This window comes from Sardina pilchardus, chromosome 20, assembly GCF_963854185.1.
Source record: "Sardina pilchardus chromosome 20, fSarPil1.1, whole genome shotgun sequence".
NCBI classification, from domain to species: domain Eukaryota; kingdom Metazoa; phylum Chordata; class Actinopteri; order Clupeiformes; family Clupeidae; genus Sardina; species Sardina pilchardus.
The window spans coordinates 10,021,144-10,038,688 of record NC_085013.1 but is presented as its reverse complement, the minus strand read 5'-3'; the positions used below and the strand labels follow the sequence as shown (position 1 = coordinate 10,038,688).

Genomic DNA, 17,545 nt, shown 5'->3' with positions numbered 1-17,545 from the left:
TTGTGAAGAGAACACTTGTAAATGTAATTTGCACTGGGCTCATTCTTGAATTAAAAGTTGTTAAACATGCTGGAACCAACGTACAAAAAGGAGCGAGGTTTATGTTATAATTGTCTTTTGAAGATCAGTTTACTGTTCAGCTATCAGTCGATCCCACCGCAGCGTGGACATCTCTTGTATAGCAACTGACGCCTTTGTTGTAGGCTTGGATTGCCATCATGAACGCGCCCCTACGCAATGAGTGCTGTGGTGACGTATGTCAAAACCGACCTATCCAGCAGCGCTCCTCTCTTCCCTATTCCATTTTCTGAAAGGCACATCCGTGCGTGTCATCCGTTCCAGACTGGCATTTACTTGAAATTGGCAATGAGGCAGTACGTCGATAAAATGGGAAAGACTTCGTCCAAAGCCTCATCTGATCACTCGTGTCTACCGAGTCCGTGATTTCACCAGTTGCGGATTTTCCAGAGCTGTTCTGTCCTTGCAAAGTCACAGAGCCCTCTGTCGCTTCTCCATGCTACAGAATGCTCAGGCTGTTTGTTGTCTTGGTTCTAGTCGGATTGCTGTTAGCGTCCCTTGCTTCCTGGGTGATAGACAGCTATGATACGACTTTGCACCTGAAGCGGAGTTTGGGTCAGGTCAGCGCTGAAAAGGCTGCTAAGGCCACTGGGCCTCCATATCCGGGTGGGGAACTGAATAACATATTTTGGTTTGTACAGGTGAGTTGCTAATACGTTTGTCTTATATGTCAAAATGATAATCATGACTATAGCTGGTTTAGCTTGTGTGATGATAAGATACACAGCCACCGCAGTATTTTGCATACCACCGTAGGATGCCACTCAAATGAACGGACATAATATCTTGCCAAACTGAAAGGGAAAGCTATTTAGTCTGGACCACCAGATCACAATGTGGTAGGCTACTTGTAGATGTAGCCTAGTGTGCACTGTAAGTGTACTGATTGACAGAGATACTTTGGACTGGGTGTTTTAAAAGCTTCTGTTTAAAGTTTAACTAAGCTAGAAACCTTGAATATTTGTCACCGCCTGCCATTCTGGCTGCATGTGAGACAGCGTTGTGTGTGGCTGGCCGCCAGTATGGATACTTGACACCTGTCAGTTGCTACATCGTATGACTTTGTTCTGAGTGCATAACCCGCTTTTACCTGTGTCGATCGACATGGGAGTTCGTGAAATCGTGTGTTGCCTGGGATAAAAACCTGATTTCTGTTCACCCGCACAGGTATCCGACATTCATATCAGTCGCTTCCGTGACCCGCGCCGTGTTCCAGATTTTGAGAAGTTTTGCACTGAAACTATTGATGTGATTAAACCTGCTCTTGTACTTGCAACAGGTGAGGATCAGATACATTTTTCACCCATTACACTAGGCTGCACAAATAATGGATTTATGTCTAAAGTAGTTGTCTATAATCCAGAATTTAGATTAATCCTTTAATGTGTTATATTCATTTACAAGGTGACTTGACAGACGCTAAGACAGAGAATAAAGTGGGTTCCCTTCAGCATGAAGTAGAGTGGCAAGCTTACCACAATGTTTTGAAGAGATCACATGTCATGGAGCGCACCAAATGGATTGACATCCGAGGAAACCATGGTGAGTGGGAAACTGTTGCCTCATAATTATGTTTCATTCAATCATCAGTAACATAGGCAGCATACCCATAAATCTGATGTTAAGTCTTCAAGGGAAGTCGAGCACATTGCTCACCAAATGGTTCACAGCAGATGACAGTAGATCATGCCAGGAGTCACCTTAGAGTCACCTTAGAGTCAGTTGCTGTTGTGAACACAGCCCAAATCTTGCCATCTCGCGTAACAACTTCAAGATACTGATAGGTAGGCATTGAAAGCTTGGATCAGGAAGAGATTGCACCGACTTTAGGTTCACTGCCTCCACTGACTTTCCAAAGTATGGAGACTAAGTCGTTGATGTTGTTATAAAATGCCCTCATTACCACGCTTTCTTCCACAGATGCTTTCAACATTATTTCTCTGGAGAGCGTTAACAACTACTACAGGTCAGTGGATACTCTTCCCTGCATCACTTGGTTCAGTCAGGCTCCATTTCGGGCTTTTACAGTACATTCGATTATTACTCCCATAATAACTTGAATATATGACTGTAGTTTTCAGAAGGCAGTCAGAGTAACATTAGCTGAAAATGCACCATTACTTAGTGTGGTTTATTGTTTCCATGTTAATGGCAAATGGCTTTTGAACACGTAATTGCTTTGTCCTGTAATTCTGTTCTAAACCTCTAATTCTATCATTGCAGACCAATATGTTTAATCTCTGTGTTTGGTTCGCTAACTCTGTCGGCTCTACTTTCTTAGGAAGTACTCAGCAGTACAGAAGGTGGGGTCATTTCACTACATCCACAAGACTCCTTTTGGCAATTACTCCTTCATCTGTGCCGATGCCACCCTCACCCCCGGACCCAAAAGGCCTTACAATTTCTTTGGCATTCTTGGCGAGGTACGGAGTTAGTAAGATACAGTATCTGCTAGTTATGTCTGCGGTATACATAATGTTACTGACTGGTGTGTTTTTTATTATTATTATTATTATTATTATTTAGAAAGGCTGCAATTGGACTCTGGTGCATTGGCTGTTTGAAAGGAGATTTTTGTTAAAAGTTATAGTTCGAGCTATTCCATTTCGTACTTGGAGCAATGCTATGTTGTTTTTCAGGTTTTTCTGGAAAGCCAAGTTGATGTTAGGGTGTGAGATTACTGTTCCACTCTTAAGTGCACCTTTAATGGCTAGAGGACTTTATTGATCAAGGAACATTTCTTGTTTAGACTGGAAATTACTGTTTAAATTGAAATGTATTTGTCTGGTGCCTGCTCGAAAATTATATACCCTCTGTAACCATTCTGTCAGGACCAAATGAAGCAGCTGGCGGTGTTCCAAGCAGAGAGCGACAGTAGCAATCAGAGCATCTGGTTTGGTCACTACACCACCTCCACCATCATCTCTTCCTACCCTGGCATCAGGGACTTGATGAGGTGACCACAATACTGTTTGCATTCATTTGCTGTGCAAGAATCAAAGGAGGCTTTCACTTGAATTTGAAACCAATCAATCAATCAATCAATTAATAAATCAATCAATCAATCAATCAGTCAGTCAGTTTGTTAATCAATCAGTCAGTCAAGGTCAACTAGTAGCCATTTGGATAGCATTAAAACCTACCACTTTCTTATATCATTTTGTATTTGTATTTAATTTCGTATGGAGCAATGATACAATGATGCATGTATTTAGCAATTGATGTAAGTTTGATGTCCAGAATGATAATATTGCAGTTTTATACCTCACTCCTTGCTTCTGGTTCCTACCTGTGGTTACACTATCTTCTGTACCCTCTGTGTAGTTCGGCTGTGGCATACCTGTGTGGGCACCTACATACCCTGGGTGGGCTGGTGCCAGTTCTTCACAGCAGGCATTCGTCCGGCACTCTGGAGCTTGAGCTTGGGGACTGGATGGACAATCGCAGGTAGAGAGGATTAATGTCCAGTGCTTCGAATTTCTCTCTAAAAGTGAAGAGCAAAGCAAAAAACAATGACTACAAAACAAAAGGTCTGAGTAGCAAAATGCCTCTTGTCCGTTGGTGTTTTTAGATATCGCATGCTGGCTTTTGACCATGACCTGCTGAGTTTTGCAGACCTCAAATTTGACGATTGGCCTGCAGTGATTATCACCAACCCCAAGGAGGCGCTGTATATGAAGCCCGGCGTGGAGCCTCTGGAACGCATTCGCAGCTCCACACACATCAGGTGTCTCCTCTGTGTGTGTGTCTTTTTTACCCTTCACGCCTCTCCCTGGCTAGACCTTCTCCATACGTACAGAAACCTCCTACAAACACACACACTCTCTCTCTCTCTCTCTCACACAGACACAGACACAGACACAGACACAGACACAGACACAGACACAGACACAGACACAGACACAGACACAGACACGTTGAATGTAGGTCTGATAAGATGAATGTTGGTCTCATTAGACGCCATTTCACCCCTTGTTCCTTGTTGGTGTTCCCTGGTGTCGTTTTTGTTTATTGTCAAGCATCCCACTCACATGTGTTCTCCTGTCGTCTCTGATCCCTACAGGATCCTGGTCTTCTCTGTGGCCCCCATTAGAGAGGTGCATGTCACTGTGGATGGTGCTCCTTGGGGGATAGCCTACCCAGTCGGAGGTCCACTCTATGTGGTGCCCTGGGACCCCTCAGTCTTCAGCAGTGGCTTACACACTCTGTCCGTGATGGTGGAGGTGAAAACATCTCTCGGTTTTCCTTTTCTTTGTCTACTGATTAGCTGTCTTTGAAGGAACTGTTTTTGTAAAGACTGGAATGTAAAATCTTACAGTGATTTATCCGGGGAATTCATTAGAAGAAAGGTCTCTGGGAATATGAGCTGCTGATTCCTCAGCTGTTAAATCTAGGGCAGCGCTTGTTGTCTGTAAAGCTCCCCTCCTGTGCTGTGTGTTAGGATGCAGCAGACCGTGTGAAGGTTCGAGAGCAGCAGTTCACCCTGGAGGAGGACCTGACGCCCAGTTTTGGCTTTGTCCAGTCCTTTATTCTTCTTACTGACCACTACATTCTGGTAAGAGCTTTGTTGCAATAGAAAAGCAGTGTTATTATGTATTCACAACCCCAGTCAAGGTTCAAAATGCAAACTTGTTTCCCACTGAAAATGCATGCTGCATACACTCAGGGGCTTTGTAGGGTAACCTGGAGTATATCCATACATAAAACCAGTGAAAGTAGTAAGAATGTTGAACATCCCCTCCACCAATGAGATATTTTTTGTGTGTGTGTCCGGTGGCTTGTAGGGACGTCTTGGATTTGTGGCGCTGTTGCTGCTCAATGTTGGTCTTCTTGTGGTGTTCCGATTCCAGCGTGTTCCGGGGTGCAGAGGTGAGGCAGCAGCACACATCTAAATCGGCAGCTACTAACGGCAAAGGCCACAACTCCTCCACAATCCAGATGACAAAACCACCGTTCCACCTATTACCATCTATGATTTAACTCCTAACAATCACTAGGTGCACTATCAATCAATCAATGCAGGTTCACTATTATAACGACCTACAGACAGACTGATAGATGCTTTTTGACTCATAAAAGCCACCATAGGAAATTTGTTTTGGTGGCACCTGTATGTTTTAATCACTTCATCTTGGTTGTGTTTGTGCTGCTCAGGGGTCCTGTCTCCAGTGTACACGTCTTTACACCTCGTCAGCAAAACAGACCTGTTCTACTACTCTCTGCTTCTCTTCAACCTGTGCACAGCAATAGGTGAGTACAGAGACCAGAGTTATGAGCTTGTGGGCCACAAGGTGGCTGAGATTGATGAAGTGTAAACCAAAGCTGATAACAGAGCAAGGTGGATTTGGCCAAATGAAAGTCTGTTGGTCCTCTCAAGGCTGACCGGTAGGCAGCAAAGATGAGTGAAAAACTGCTACCTGGTACTGGTAGTTAGTCTCATCTTTAGTGACAACACTTTCAGCCCAATGTTGATGTCCAGTGTGCTCAGTGTTGTCTTTGGTCCTATTTGCAGGTCCCTGGTTCATCGGTGAGGTGATCGACGGTCACAGTGGTGCTTGTTTTGCGTTTGGCGTGTTTGTTGATGGATACTTCCTGGAGGGCAGCCTCACCTATGTTGTTGGAATCCTCCAGGTGAGAAAGTCTGACCAAGCCATTCATGCCCCCATAGACAACATTGAGATTGTGGTCTTCACTGTACAATAGTCATGCAATAGGATTAAGTAGATAAAGTTACCTGACACCTAGGTAATAGTGAAAATATTATTACAGGCACCTCTTATATAGAGAATCACTTCTTAGAAAAAGAAAATGTCACCACATTCAATGCGCTTACCGTAACACCCCCCCCCCCCCCATCCCCCTCTCTCCACAACAGCTGGTCTTCTTCAACATCCCCCTCAACTGCTACCTTTGCTGGAGCCTCCACCTGCGCTGCCGCGGCAACTCCCTGGGCTCGCACCTGTGCCGGCCGGGCTGCCGGCGCTGGGCGGCGCTGGTGCACCTGGGCATGCTGGCGCTGCTGCTGTGGCAGGCCTACTCCTGCTACTTCCTGCTGGAGGCGTACGGCGTGCTGGCCTTCGTGCTGTCGCCCCTGCGCACCTGGGCGCTGCTGCTGAGCCTCCTGCTGATCTACCGCGCCTGGAAGGGCCCCGTGCCGCACCTGCGCAGCGACAGCAAGGCCAGCTTGGCCTCGTGACCCTGTGCCAGCGCCAACGCTAGCGGGGCCTCGGACACTGTACAATAACACGTGTTCGGTTTGGACTTTGTTTTTTTTTTGTAGGATTACAATTATTTCAGATGTTCAGGTGCCAATTTATTTTTTCTCTCTCTCTCTCTTAGCTGTATCCTCCCCCTCCCTCTGACACAACACCTGCATTTATGTTTACCTCATTATGTGGAAAAGAAGAACATTATATGCTGACAGAAACCTAGTGCAGAAGAGCGGTAAGCTCAGAACTCGCGTCTTTGTTTGTACTGTGAATGGGTCCCGTGCTGCTGAGTTCTTAGTCTGGCGACCAGAGCTTGATCGTTTCTGATGATTCCAGGAGGTTAGGGTTCGTTTAGGTTTAGCTGTTGACAAATTATACCTCTCCAGAAGAAATGCTTAGCTGATAGGTGTTTACTCATCCTCTACTAACCAATGTCATTAGTCCGGCCAGTTGGGCCTGTCCCCGGTGCCAAGACATGGTCAGCACTGCCAGTCACTCCTCTGACAATCTCCCCACTACACACTTTTCTGTCTTTCACCCTTTTGGCACTTTCAGAGAGTCCCTTGAATCATCACACAACCCTGCAAGACAAATCAGTGGACAGATCACACATTTCTGATCCATTTCTGATTCCTGTGCTCAAAAGGCAGCATTTCTATTTTATTGTTTTTTAATTATTATGAGAATTATTTCATTTTCCTAATTTGAATCAATATTCCACTATTTTGTGTTTTGGGTGTGATATGTATGGCAAATTGAAAAAAAAAAAAAACCTTTGAATTTGCAGTGTTTCTGTTTGGGCCATTTCATGATGAAGGTATTGATGTTCTATGTTCTATATCCCTAATCGTTCTCCCTTAGCACAGATATTGCCATGTGCCGTGAGAGTAATGGTGTGGGGTAAAGCCTTATCCTAGTATAGCATTCCTATTCTTAGGCCATTTCTTTAACTTTAGAGGAGGCTCATATTTCATGTGTTAAGAGTGTTGTTGGATTTTTTCCAGAGAAATGATTCTTCATGCCTTACTAGCTAATTGCCAAGTAACTTAGTTGTTTTCATTGGCAACTAAGTTACGTTTATATGTTTAATTTAAGCTTTTACATGGAACTCTTGTTCCTTGACTAAATCTCGAAATGGCACTAGAAATTAATACTTTAAAATAACCACTATGAAGATCAGTTATGAATATGAAGATCACAGTTCAAGTTAATCAACTGTTTAAAAATAGTCTGAGGAATATTGATCCTTTTCCTCTTCAAAAATGTTTATCAGACAAAATTAAAATTTAGCCAACACATTCAAGGGAAATGCTCGCTGCTTTCTTTGTACAGATGAGCTGTGGGCGACAATGTAGCAAATTTGTTTCATGCTGATTTTTAAAAGAACGTCTGCTTCCTTTTGCACAAGGTAAAGATAGACAATTTATTTTTTGAAGGCTTGGTTGGCATTGCTCTGAATGAATTGTTGAAAAAAAAAATGCACTCTTAGGAAGCAAGCAGGACAGAATGGGCATTCAAACAAAGGACCTCCCTCCATTTTGAAAAGAACCTGTGTTGCTGCATTCACCTGGTGACACTTCACCAGAGAATGCACAGTGGAGCATTGTCTAGCTACCCCTCTGCATGGGGTAGGGTGATCAGTCAGGTCTTTTCATTCTTTATTTGCTGTTTTTTGCTGTTTTATGTCGTTTCAGTCTTTTCAGTTGGCGTTTCTGCTGTCTCAGGAATGTAGATGCGATCTGTTAGCAGTCTGATGGAAATCAAATTTGAAGTGTGGGACTGTAGTTTTTTTCTCCAGCTTTTAAAAGAACATTTTAGACATGTTATAAATCATTATGGTAATAAGAATCATGAGCATGAAGCGACATTCAGGTTTGATTTGTGTTTGTTAAATGTGACTTGTGGTGATGAATGCAATTATGAATGTTTGCTATATTTTTTTAAAAGGAAAAAAATGTGTGGTTTGATCTTCCACATTATTTATTATTTGTGAGTTCTTTTAGGTTTATACTTTTGTGTTTTTTTTTTCTTTATGAACACTGGATGAACATACAAATTCATGTTTTTGTAATTTTATTGTGATGAGAATAAATGGGTTTTGACCACCAATTTTCTTATGCAACTTTCCTGTCTCTTCCCTGACACAGTGAGAGACTGTAAGACTGGTGAAACTGCACAGCAAATGAGCATTCTCAACATATTTTTGAACAAATGAGTCTACATAATGGTAACGGTATTACTGTCTTTTTTAATCATAATAATCCACCGCAAGCAGGGATGACTCCTTGTAAAACATCTTCATAACCAAGCTGCATTCACATTAGCTATTTGCTATTCTACATTATGACTTAGTGAGGTGCATTTGGCTCTGGAAGTATGCAAGAGTAGTGCCCTCTAGTGGAACACCATGACCACACGTTAAAGATTAATTCATGAATTCATGAACCAGAATCAAGCAATGTTAAGTTGATCATAATATAATGTTGAGTGATAATTACAGTATATAAATCTGCTTACTGGGGTAAGATCTCGAGTGCTGTTTTAAACTAGCCATTATATCTAAATTATTATATGGCTCTCTAGAATGTTGAGAGAGCTCCCATAGCTGGGTTTCAATCACGTGATTATTATGACGCGCCACGGCGGGACGATTTGAGATGGAGGGCAGGAAGTAAACAATGGACCACCGTCTACCGTTGCAGACAGTCTGTATTGTACTGAAATAGACCCAATAAAAGAAGGCAATGAAGCCAAATTGGCCAGAGGACGAAAAAATAATCCTGCTAGAGGAATACAACAAATGAAAAACTATATTGAAAAGCAAATTTGGCTCACATATAATGGTAAAACAAAGAAATTGGGAGGAAATCACTGCAAAAGTGCAAGACGTACGGTGGTGAGGTGGTGGCTAGCTACACGAAGTAGGCTACAACAAAGTTAGAAAATCTAACGGTTATGGCCAAGAAGGAGATGTCCTGCCTTGGGAGTGAATCAAATGGAAAAGGTAAGGTTTTTTTTTAAAAAAAACGCTTACGCTATGTTTATTAGCTGCATAGGCTACAAAAGATGACGTTAACTATCTAGGCCTAACTCATGCTTAGATTGCCCATAAAAGTTATCGTTATACAGACTTGGTAGGCCTAATTGACATAGATCATTATCTTCTTAATTTGTCTTTTGTAATCAGTAATGGCGATTACATTTTTCTCTAACGAACTTTTAACCTGATTTCATTCTTTATGCTATGGATATGAATTATAATAATAGCCTATGATCAGCCGTTAACGTTAACGTTAGCTAGTCAACGTTAGCTAACTGACGTCCGTTTAAAACTTGCTGGCTTATAACCCGATTCTGGTTACCTAATGTTGGGCCTGCTAACGACGTTTATTCCATAATTATGAATATATTTTATTCAGGGGGTGTCCTAGCTCCAGCTGCAATGGTCGCTGACATGCATTGGACGCACCCAGTGATGGGGAGTGCTGGTGGACAGGATCTGCGCGTCCTATCAGAAAGGTAGCCTAGTCTGATAACAATATATTGAGTCTAGCAGCTAAATGCGTTGGGCCATCCTTAAAAATATTCTTGTTTGCCGTAACCCGACCGACCCTGTCAATATAGGGCCGACCCAAACATTTATTTTTTTCCCCCTCTAGTCCGACCGACTTGCCGGTTGCAAATTGCGTTAAGACCGACCGATTTTTTTTTTAATTAGGCCTGTTATTCTTCAAACACCCAATACAAATGCAATACAATAATATAATATTTTCTTAAGTATTGTGAATACAAATTGCCTACATACAAACGTAGGCTGCGTTCTTTCTTCCAAATAAAAACCTGTGGCGTCATATGTTTATGTTTGTCATGCGCTACAGGCTATGCTTCCAGTCTCATTCACTGCAGTGGTTCGCGCTTGACTGTAGCCTAATGGCTGCGGCTGTAGCCAAGAAAATGTTCGTGGTTGACGTCAAAACTTATACTATTTCGGGCACTATTATCCACCTGAAAACGCATCAAACACTTGAACACTTAGATGACTTGGCACGAAGTTATGTCCAGATATTTTCCCGGACCCATCCCTTCTCCCCATCCGTGTAACGGTGACCGTAGCTTAAGGTTTTGGTGGAAGAAACTCAAAAAATTGAGGACGTGCCAGCATTAAGTGGTTTCTTTTGGATTGAAACATTTAAGTGACCCGTTAAGGGATCGTTCTAGGCTACTACAGGCTAGCAAGGACAGCTATTCTTCAAGTGGTTAAGAACTAGCCACTGGTGGAGAAAAGAAAGCAACGTAATGTCTCTGATTTGTAGGTTGCATTGACACGTCGTAGCGGTGGATGCAAGTAAACCGTATAATCTAGTTACCAATAAAATCATTGAAATTAACATATTATTTTTTTCATAATATATTTTAATATGATATATTTTTTGTTTACTTCTCTGGCAGTAGGCTACAGCATATTTAAAGCTATAGCCTACATTTTAGTCAAGTCAAGTTTATTTGAATAGGCCTAGCACATTTTATACACAGAGGTCATTCAATGTGCTTTAGACACAAAGCAAATAGTAACAAATAAAAGCAGAGAAGGGCAATATAGTCAAAGAATAATTCAAAAGGTAAAGATCATTATAAAGCAAGAATTTAAGCAAGAGTGTTTGTGTGTTGTTACAACTAATTGGATCTAGTCATAGTTGTGCAGATAACATACGGTTAATGCACCCTCTATAAAGTATGCTGATTTTTGTTAAGTCACGTTCAGAAATATTACTATATTGCCAAAAGTATTGGGTCACCTGCCTTGACCCCCATATGAACTTCAGTCACATCCTATTCTTAATCCATAGGGTTTAATATGACATTGGTCCACCTTTTGCAGCTATAAGAGCTTCGACTCTTCTGGGAAGGCTTTCCAAGGTTTAGGAGTGTTTATGGGCATTTTTGACCATTCTTTCAGAAGCGCATTTGTGAGTCACACACTGATGTTGGACGAGGAGACTGGCTCTCAGTCCCCTTTAATTCATCCCAACGGTGTTCTATTGGGTTGAGGTCAGGTGCAGGCCAGTCAAGTTCTTCCACACCAAACTCTGTCATCCATGTCTGTATGGACCTTGCTTGGTGCACGGGTACACAGTCATGCATATACCTTGTGGAAAGCCTTCCTAGAAGAGTTGAAGCTGTTATAGCTGCAAAGACTGGACCAACGTCATATTAAACCCTATGGATTAAGAATAGGATGTGACTGAAGTTCATATGGGGGTCAAGGCCGGTGACCCAATACTTTTGGCAATATAGTGTGTGTCGTGTGTGTGTGTGTGTAATGTATGTACATATAACATGCAAATATTTTTTCATTATTACCAACAAAATCGCCGTGACCAAAAATGTACTTTTTTTTTTTACCTTGAATCTTGAAAAAAAAAATATTTGCCTACCTACCGACCCAATTTTTTTTGGGGGGGGCTGTTACTGCAAACAAACATATTTTTAAGGATGGCCTTAGTGACCGTAGTGTTATGACTGTATAGCTAACCATCAAAACCTTCTGCAGTGAGTCAGACCTTCGGCAGTGAGCCAGTCAAAGAAATGAGTGAAGCGATAGTGCCCGTCATCCTGTCTATCCTCCGCCAGCCCAGCGGAAAAGAGAGCGGAAAAGTAAGTTAGGCATATTGATGCTACTGTGTTTCCTATTAAAATGTTAAGCCTACATATTATAATCCTAAACATATTGTATCAAATACAGATGTTCTCACTAAGTCGGCATATGCGATTTAGGCTTGGGTGGACTGGGTAGACCCAGGCCTAACTTTTGTGCTCACACATAATGTCAAACAAACTTATACCCCGCTGACCACTTCGCACATTTCTACATCTCGTTGCAGTGCAGCTACAAGCTAATGTCACCAGACCTAATTAGGCTATTGTTTCCTTTTCTTTTCATTACAGGAACAACGACGAACCATTGAATCAACAGAGGACGTGTTGGCTCTCCAATAAGAAGTTTTGCTGTATCAGAGATGTAGAAATAGATACATTGCTTCAGAAAATTAGAAATAGATAAATTCGAAATAGAAGTTACATTGACATTGACTGACGAGGTCCTTCCATTTAATAAATACTATTCGTCATTAAATGTGTATTGCCATTTCATTTATGACATGCAATCAAATGAGTCGGACTGACTGTGATTCATAATAGTGATTTAATCATCTTCTGCAATTTAGTTGTTGACCATGGCGTAGCGCTCAGTGGATAGCCTAGGCTTGCAGTACTGTAGCCTACGTCGTTCATTGACTGCACGAGTTTTGCACAGACTGAAGTTATAGCTCTCCTGTTGTATGGAATTGAAGATTAACACAATGATATCACTCACAACTAATAGGCTAGTCTACATATTTAAGTCAAACAGCCTCAGGCCTACAATTTAGACAACTTGCCTGAGGTCTGTCCCCGTTCCTGAAAGGTGTTTCTTTCATCCAGAAGAGGCGCGTCATGCGTGCTTTCAGGCCACTGTGCCACAACGTTGATTATCTTGCTTTCGTGATTACAAATGAACTGTATTGATGTATTTATTATTTATAAATTAATGATCGCCAACAGGCGTTTGAGACGTTATGAATTATTACGCTGCAGACTGTGTGGAAGACGTCTGCCACCACAGACGGATCCTGTTGCATTAAAAACAGATAGGAGCCTATACGTCTGGTAGCGCACAGTTGCGGAAAGTACGGTGGTCCAACTCGAGATGGTAAGATAACTCACAAATTGACTGCCGGTGAAATCAGTAGCCTGACCGCGCATCAATGTATCAACGGGGGAATATACGGGTCAGTGTCGGCTGAATAGGCTGTATACGTTCGTTATGATGAATTGGACTCGGACATATTTTGATTACGCCCTAACTGATAGCCCCAAACTGTTTGTGCAAACGATTTAATGGTCCTTAAATCAGATTTTAAGGGAACATGTTAGCTGAAGGTGCTTTGTGCAACCGGCTCCTGATCCAGCTATTTCAGTCCCTGCCCTCCATCTGAATTTCGAACGCTATTTTCGAATTTTGAAGTAGCATTGTGACACAGAGTGAAACCAAGCTATTCACTTTGAATGGGCCTCCCCAACGTTCTACCGGTGATTAATATGTATAATCACCGGTGAAAGTATATAATGACCGCTGTCAATGGCAACGGATTTTGTGCTTCTAATTCACGTCTTTCATATCAATCCGCAACAAAGCCGTTCGCTGGTTGCAATGGAATTTCATTGAAAGCTACCAAGTATGTTGCCAGGCAACACCTAACAACTGTCAACTGTGGCGAACTATTTATTTTCTAGAAGTTAGCGGAAGCCTCCAAACGGTAGCCAAGTCATTGCTAAAGACACATTGAGTTAAGTTTAATTTCTCTTTTTGGCAAGTATAGCCATATAATAAGCGGGATAATGTATAGAACGCCGGTCATTATCGGAAAATAATTCCCTTCAGGACGAAGCAAAACCCCTCCGCTGCGCGTCGGGGTTCTGTTCATCCTGTCGGGAATTATTTTCCGATAATGACCGGCGTTCTATTCATTATCCCTTACTTATTGGGCTTTCCTACTAATCTGTATACCTGAACATTTGCACTATACAGTACATAATATAAAATGTTTTGATATATCTAATGGTCACCAAGCACAACTAACTGACTAACAACAGTAGGCTACTACTACTAATGCTACTACACAGGACTCATTCATTGTGCTTGACATAAGCAAATGCAATTTTTAAACTATTTTTCAACTATTGCCCTTTTATGCTTTGTGTTCATAAAAGCATAAAAGGGCAATAGTTAAAAGAGTTTAAAAAGTACATTACATAATTAAAGAAGAAAACATGAAAGGCACAAGGTATAATAAAAAGACATAATTCAGTGATGTTATGACCTAGGGGTAAGGCCACAACAAAAGAGGGAGTCGAGAGGTTGGATTTTTAACTAAAATATAGATTTATTAACCAAAGCAAATCAACTAATAACAAACGAACAACAAAGAGTGTGAGATGGGTCCAAGTCAGTTGTCAGTAATGCATGGATGTTGAATGTTTGCAATGTTTCTGAGTGTAGTGTTGCATGTCCAAAACCCAAAGTCAGAATGGCCCCTCTCAAGGGGAGCTGGAGCAGCCTTCTTAACTGCACCCCTCAGCTGCAGCCCATCAGCTCGTTAGGTCCTTAGCACACCTGAAAACAAGACCAAGACAAAGACAACGAGCAGAAGGCCTCACAGGCCGTCACAGTGATAACAGGAAATGCATGATCAGTCAGCAGCACGCGTCTGAAAACAGTTTGGTCTTAAAAAAAGTTAAAACTGGCTATGGTTGGGGCCTTTTTGATGTCATCTGAAAAGTTGGTTGCAGAGCTAAACCGCATAACAGCTAAAAGATGCTTCACCATGTTTAGTTCTAACAGTGGGTTTTACTAACAAGTTTTTCTCTTAAGACTTGAGAGGACTGAAAGGTGTTTAGGCCTACTCTTGAAGTATGTCTGATTAGATCCAGCTCCATTTAGTGATTTGCAACAAGCAGTAGGCCTATGCTTTAAAGTCAAATCTGTGACTTAGGCTACTGGAAGCCAGTGCAATGACTTAACTGTTGAAGTTCTTTGTGAGAACCCTAGCTGCTGCATTTTGTGTCATCTGAAGCTGTTTGATAGTCTTTTTAAAGAAGGTCAAAGCCCATTGCAGTAACCCTACTGGAGATAAATGCATAAATGAGTTTTTTCTAAATCATGTTTTGTCATTACATTTTATTATTACTACTACTACTACTACTACTACTACTACTACCACCACTTCTGAACAAGCAGCTATCTAAATGAATTTAATAAACGAAGATGAAGAATGAATGAAGAAGAATAGTGGAATTTGGTCACTTGTATTTATTTGTGCTTTACTGTTATTGATCAGCTTGTGTAATCAGGGAAGTTTCCATAAGTATTTGAATGTACTGTACAAACATTTTATCTCACATCCTATCTTAGCTTCTTTGGACAGTCAATACACACAGAATATGCATATATGTATACAAACACGCCTATATAACACTTAATGGCGATCAATGGAATATTTGAAGCCAAATTTGACATTCCAGTAGCCAATTGTGTAAGCAAGCTTATTTTGTTGTTGATGTGAAGCAACTATTCTTTTTCAGTATGGCACACAAACACTACACAATAAAGTCATTATGGCAAGATTACTTTTGAAGTTTGTGCTACCTTTCTTTACTGATATCACAGTGGTTGTTCACAAAAGTAACTGCGTCTTTCAGTACAAGTGGTGGCATTCCAGTTTTTCAGGGGGGTAGCGTCACGAACGATCTCTACACAGTGCCCAGTTCCGTTATGGCCATTTGGCTCTCCTTCCATCCAGTACCTAGACATACCCAGGGGAGAATATTACATTTCATTTTACAAACACTATTCTAACATTTGACTAAAGGCAATGAAACTATTTAACGGCCTACATGTTTGTCAGGTGTGTGTGCTAATGGTTTAAAGACAATTTGAAAATGTTCAGTATACAAGAACCTTAATCGAAAAAAAAGACCTTTAATCTATTCTCTGTGAAATGCCAGTTTCAGTGACCTACCCATTTTTCAACAATTCGCCATCTAACCATTTCCATGGTCCCTCCACATCAGTAAGACCAATCCATCCTGTTCTCTGAAATTCTGAGATAGCCTAAATTCCTGCAATAGACATGTTAAGATACACAGCCCGATCAACAGTGTCATACTTACTCCATAGTTGGGTATATGTAAAGCTCTCTTCAGATGACAGGGAACACTTGCCGTACTGTATAAGGCTTTTGGAATTTAACAGTTAAAATTCTACACATTTGTGACCATTCATAGCGAAATCAGTCGTTTTGCGCACAACGTTATTTTGAGAAAATCAACAATAACAAACTTCCGGGTTAAAATGTTGAATTTCACGTTTTCGCCTCATTCGACTGTATACAGTCTACAGTTTCATATCGTGAACGCATTTCACGGAAAAACATACGTTTTGACTGTTAAACCCGGCGAAGATTCAACACATTTGCTGTCATTCCCGTTGTGCACGCGCTGCTTAAAAAGGTGATTTCTCCTCTTCTGGCATATCGTGACAGGAGAACCATGTCAACTTTGGATGCTGTTATCTTAGCGATAGTTTGTGTAATACCCTCGATATACATATCGTTGGAAAGCTTAGTTTATGGCCGTTCACGTGAGCACAATAACTTAATTTAATTAATTTTACCGAAACGACTGGTTCCGCTTTACAGGGTCACATTTGATGCTGTGTAGAGCCAGGCCCATGATCAATTAATTAGTGTTCAGTGGACTAAGCAGTAGCGTATAAGGATATAATGCTACAGGAACTTGCTTTATAGAAGGAATAGTGCATTTCAACCAAATGATATACTGTGTGTGTGCACCTTTTCAGTCTTCTATTGGCCCCTGTGTGTTTGTCTCTCACCTGTTCCTCCTCACTGTCAATAATCATCAAATACCCTCCTCGATCTATGCATTGTTGATTACCATCACTCCAAGTTGTCTCATTATTTGAAATGTAGTAAAAACGGTCACCAAAACGTCTCCAGCCTTGCGGAAGTACTTAAATGAGAAATGATAAAACAAAATGTGTTGTACTGGCAATGCAAAGGCCTAATATTAGATCAGTACCAAAAACATAAAGGTGTGGTGAGATGTTCTTCATTTCATCTTTGAAAGAATGTATTGATATGAGCATTTGAATATCTCACTGAAAACTGAAATTACTCTTAAGCACTTAAGCAACATCATGCGAGAATACTCACGAAAGGTGTTAAGCAGCTTGTTAACTTTAAAGAGTTTATTCTACAATTGTTATGTTAGCTTTGAATTTGAATTATGCAAGAATACTCACATGAGGTGTTTATCAGCCTCTCTTTCTCAGCAGTCAAGTTTCTGTTTTTATTCACCAGATCATTCTTCTCTGCAGTCAAATTCTTATTCATGTCTTGCAGCTCATGGTTTTCTTTGGTTAGTTTGGTGTTTCTCTCGTGGAAGAGGTCTCGCTCTTTGGTCAAATTGTTGTTAGTTAACTGCAGTTGATCTCTGTCTTTGGTTAGGTTGGTGTTTCTTTCTTGGAAGAGGTCTCTCTCTTTGGTCAAGTTGCTGTGCAGTAGGTCCAGCGTCTCTGCAGTGTGTTTGGTAACCATCAGTACGATGACTATCGGCAGCAGAACACACAGCAGCCCCAGACT

At 41.3% G+C, this 17,545-nt stretch overlaps 1 protein-coding gene across 1 annotated transcript; it reads left to right on the top strand.

The window, feature by feature from the left end:
- The first annotated feature begins 320 nt into the window (after nt 1-320).
- tmem62 (transmembrane protein 62) lies at nt 321-8,396 on the top strand. Its single transcript, XM_062522490.1, has 14 exons — nt 321-719; nt 1,246-1,357; nt 1,483-1,620; nt 1,999-2,044; nt 2,360-2,501; nt 2,910-3,034; nt 3,403-3,525; nt 3,650-3,805; nt 4,142-4,301; nt 4,520-4,633; nt 4,863-4,947; nt 5,233-5,328; nt 5,591-5,709; nt 5,954-8,396. The coding sequence occupies exons 1-14, from the start codon at nt 525-527 to the stop codon at nt 6,272-6,274; spliced, it is 1,932 nt and encodes a 643-aa protein (XP_062378474.1). The 5' UTR covers nt 321-524; the 3' UTR covers nt 6,275-8,396.
- The last annotated feature ends 9,149 nt before the right edge of the window (nt 8,397-17,545 follow it).

Excerpts from the sequence above, each read along its gene's own strand:
- tmem62 (XM_062522490.1), top strand. The coding sequence starts at position 525 with ATGCTCAGGCTGTTTGTTGTCTTGGTTCTAGTCGGATTGCTGTTAGCG. Across the intron at positions 3,035-3,402 it reads GGCATCAGGGACTTGATGAG|TTCGGCTGTGGCATACCTGT; the intron begins GTGACCACAATA and ends CCCTCTGTGTAG. Across the intron at positions 4,302-4,519 it reads CTCTGTCCGTGATGGTGGAG|GATGCAGCAGACCGTGTGAA; the intron begins GTGAAAACATCT and ends GCTGTGTGTTAG.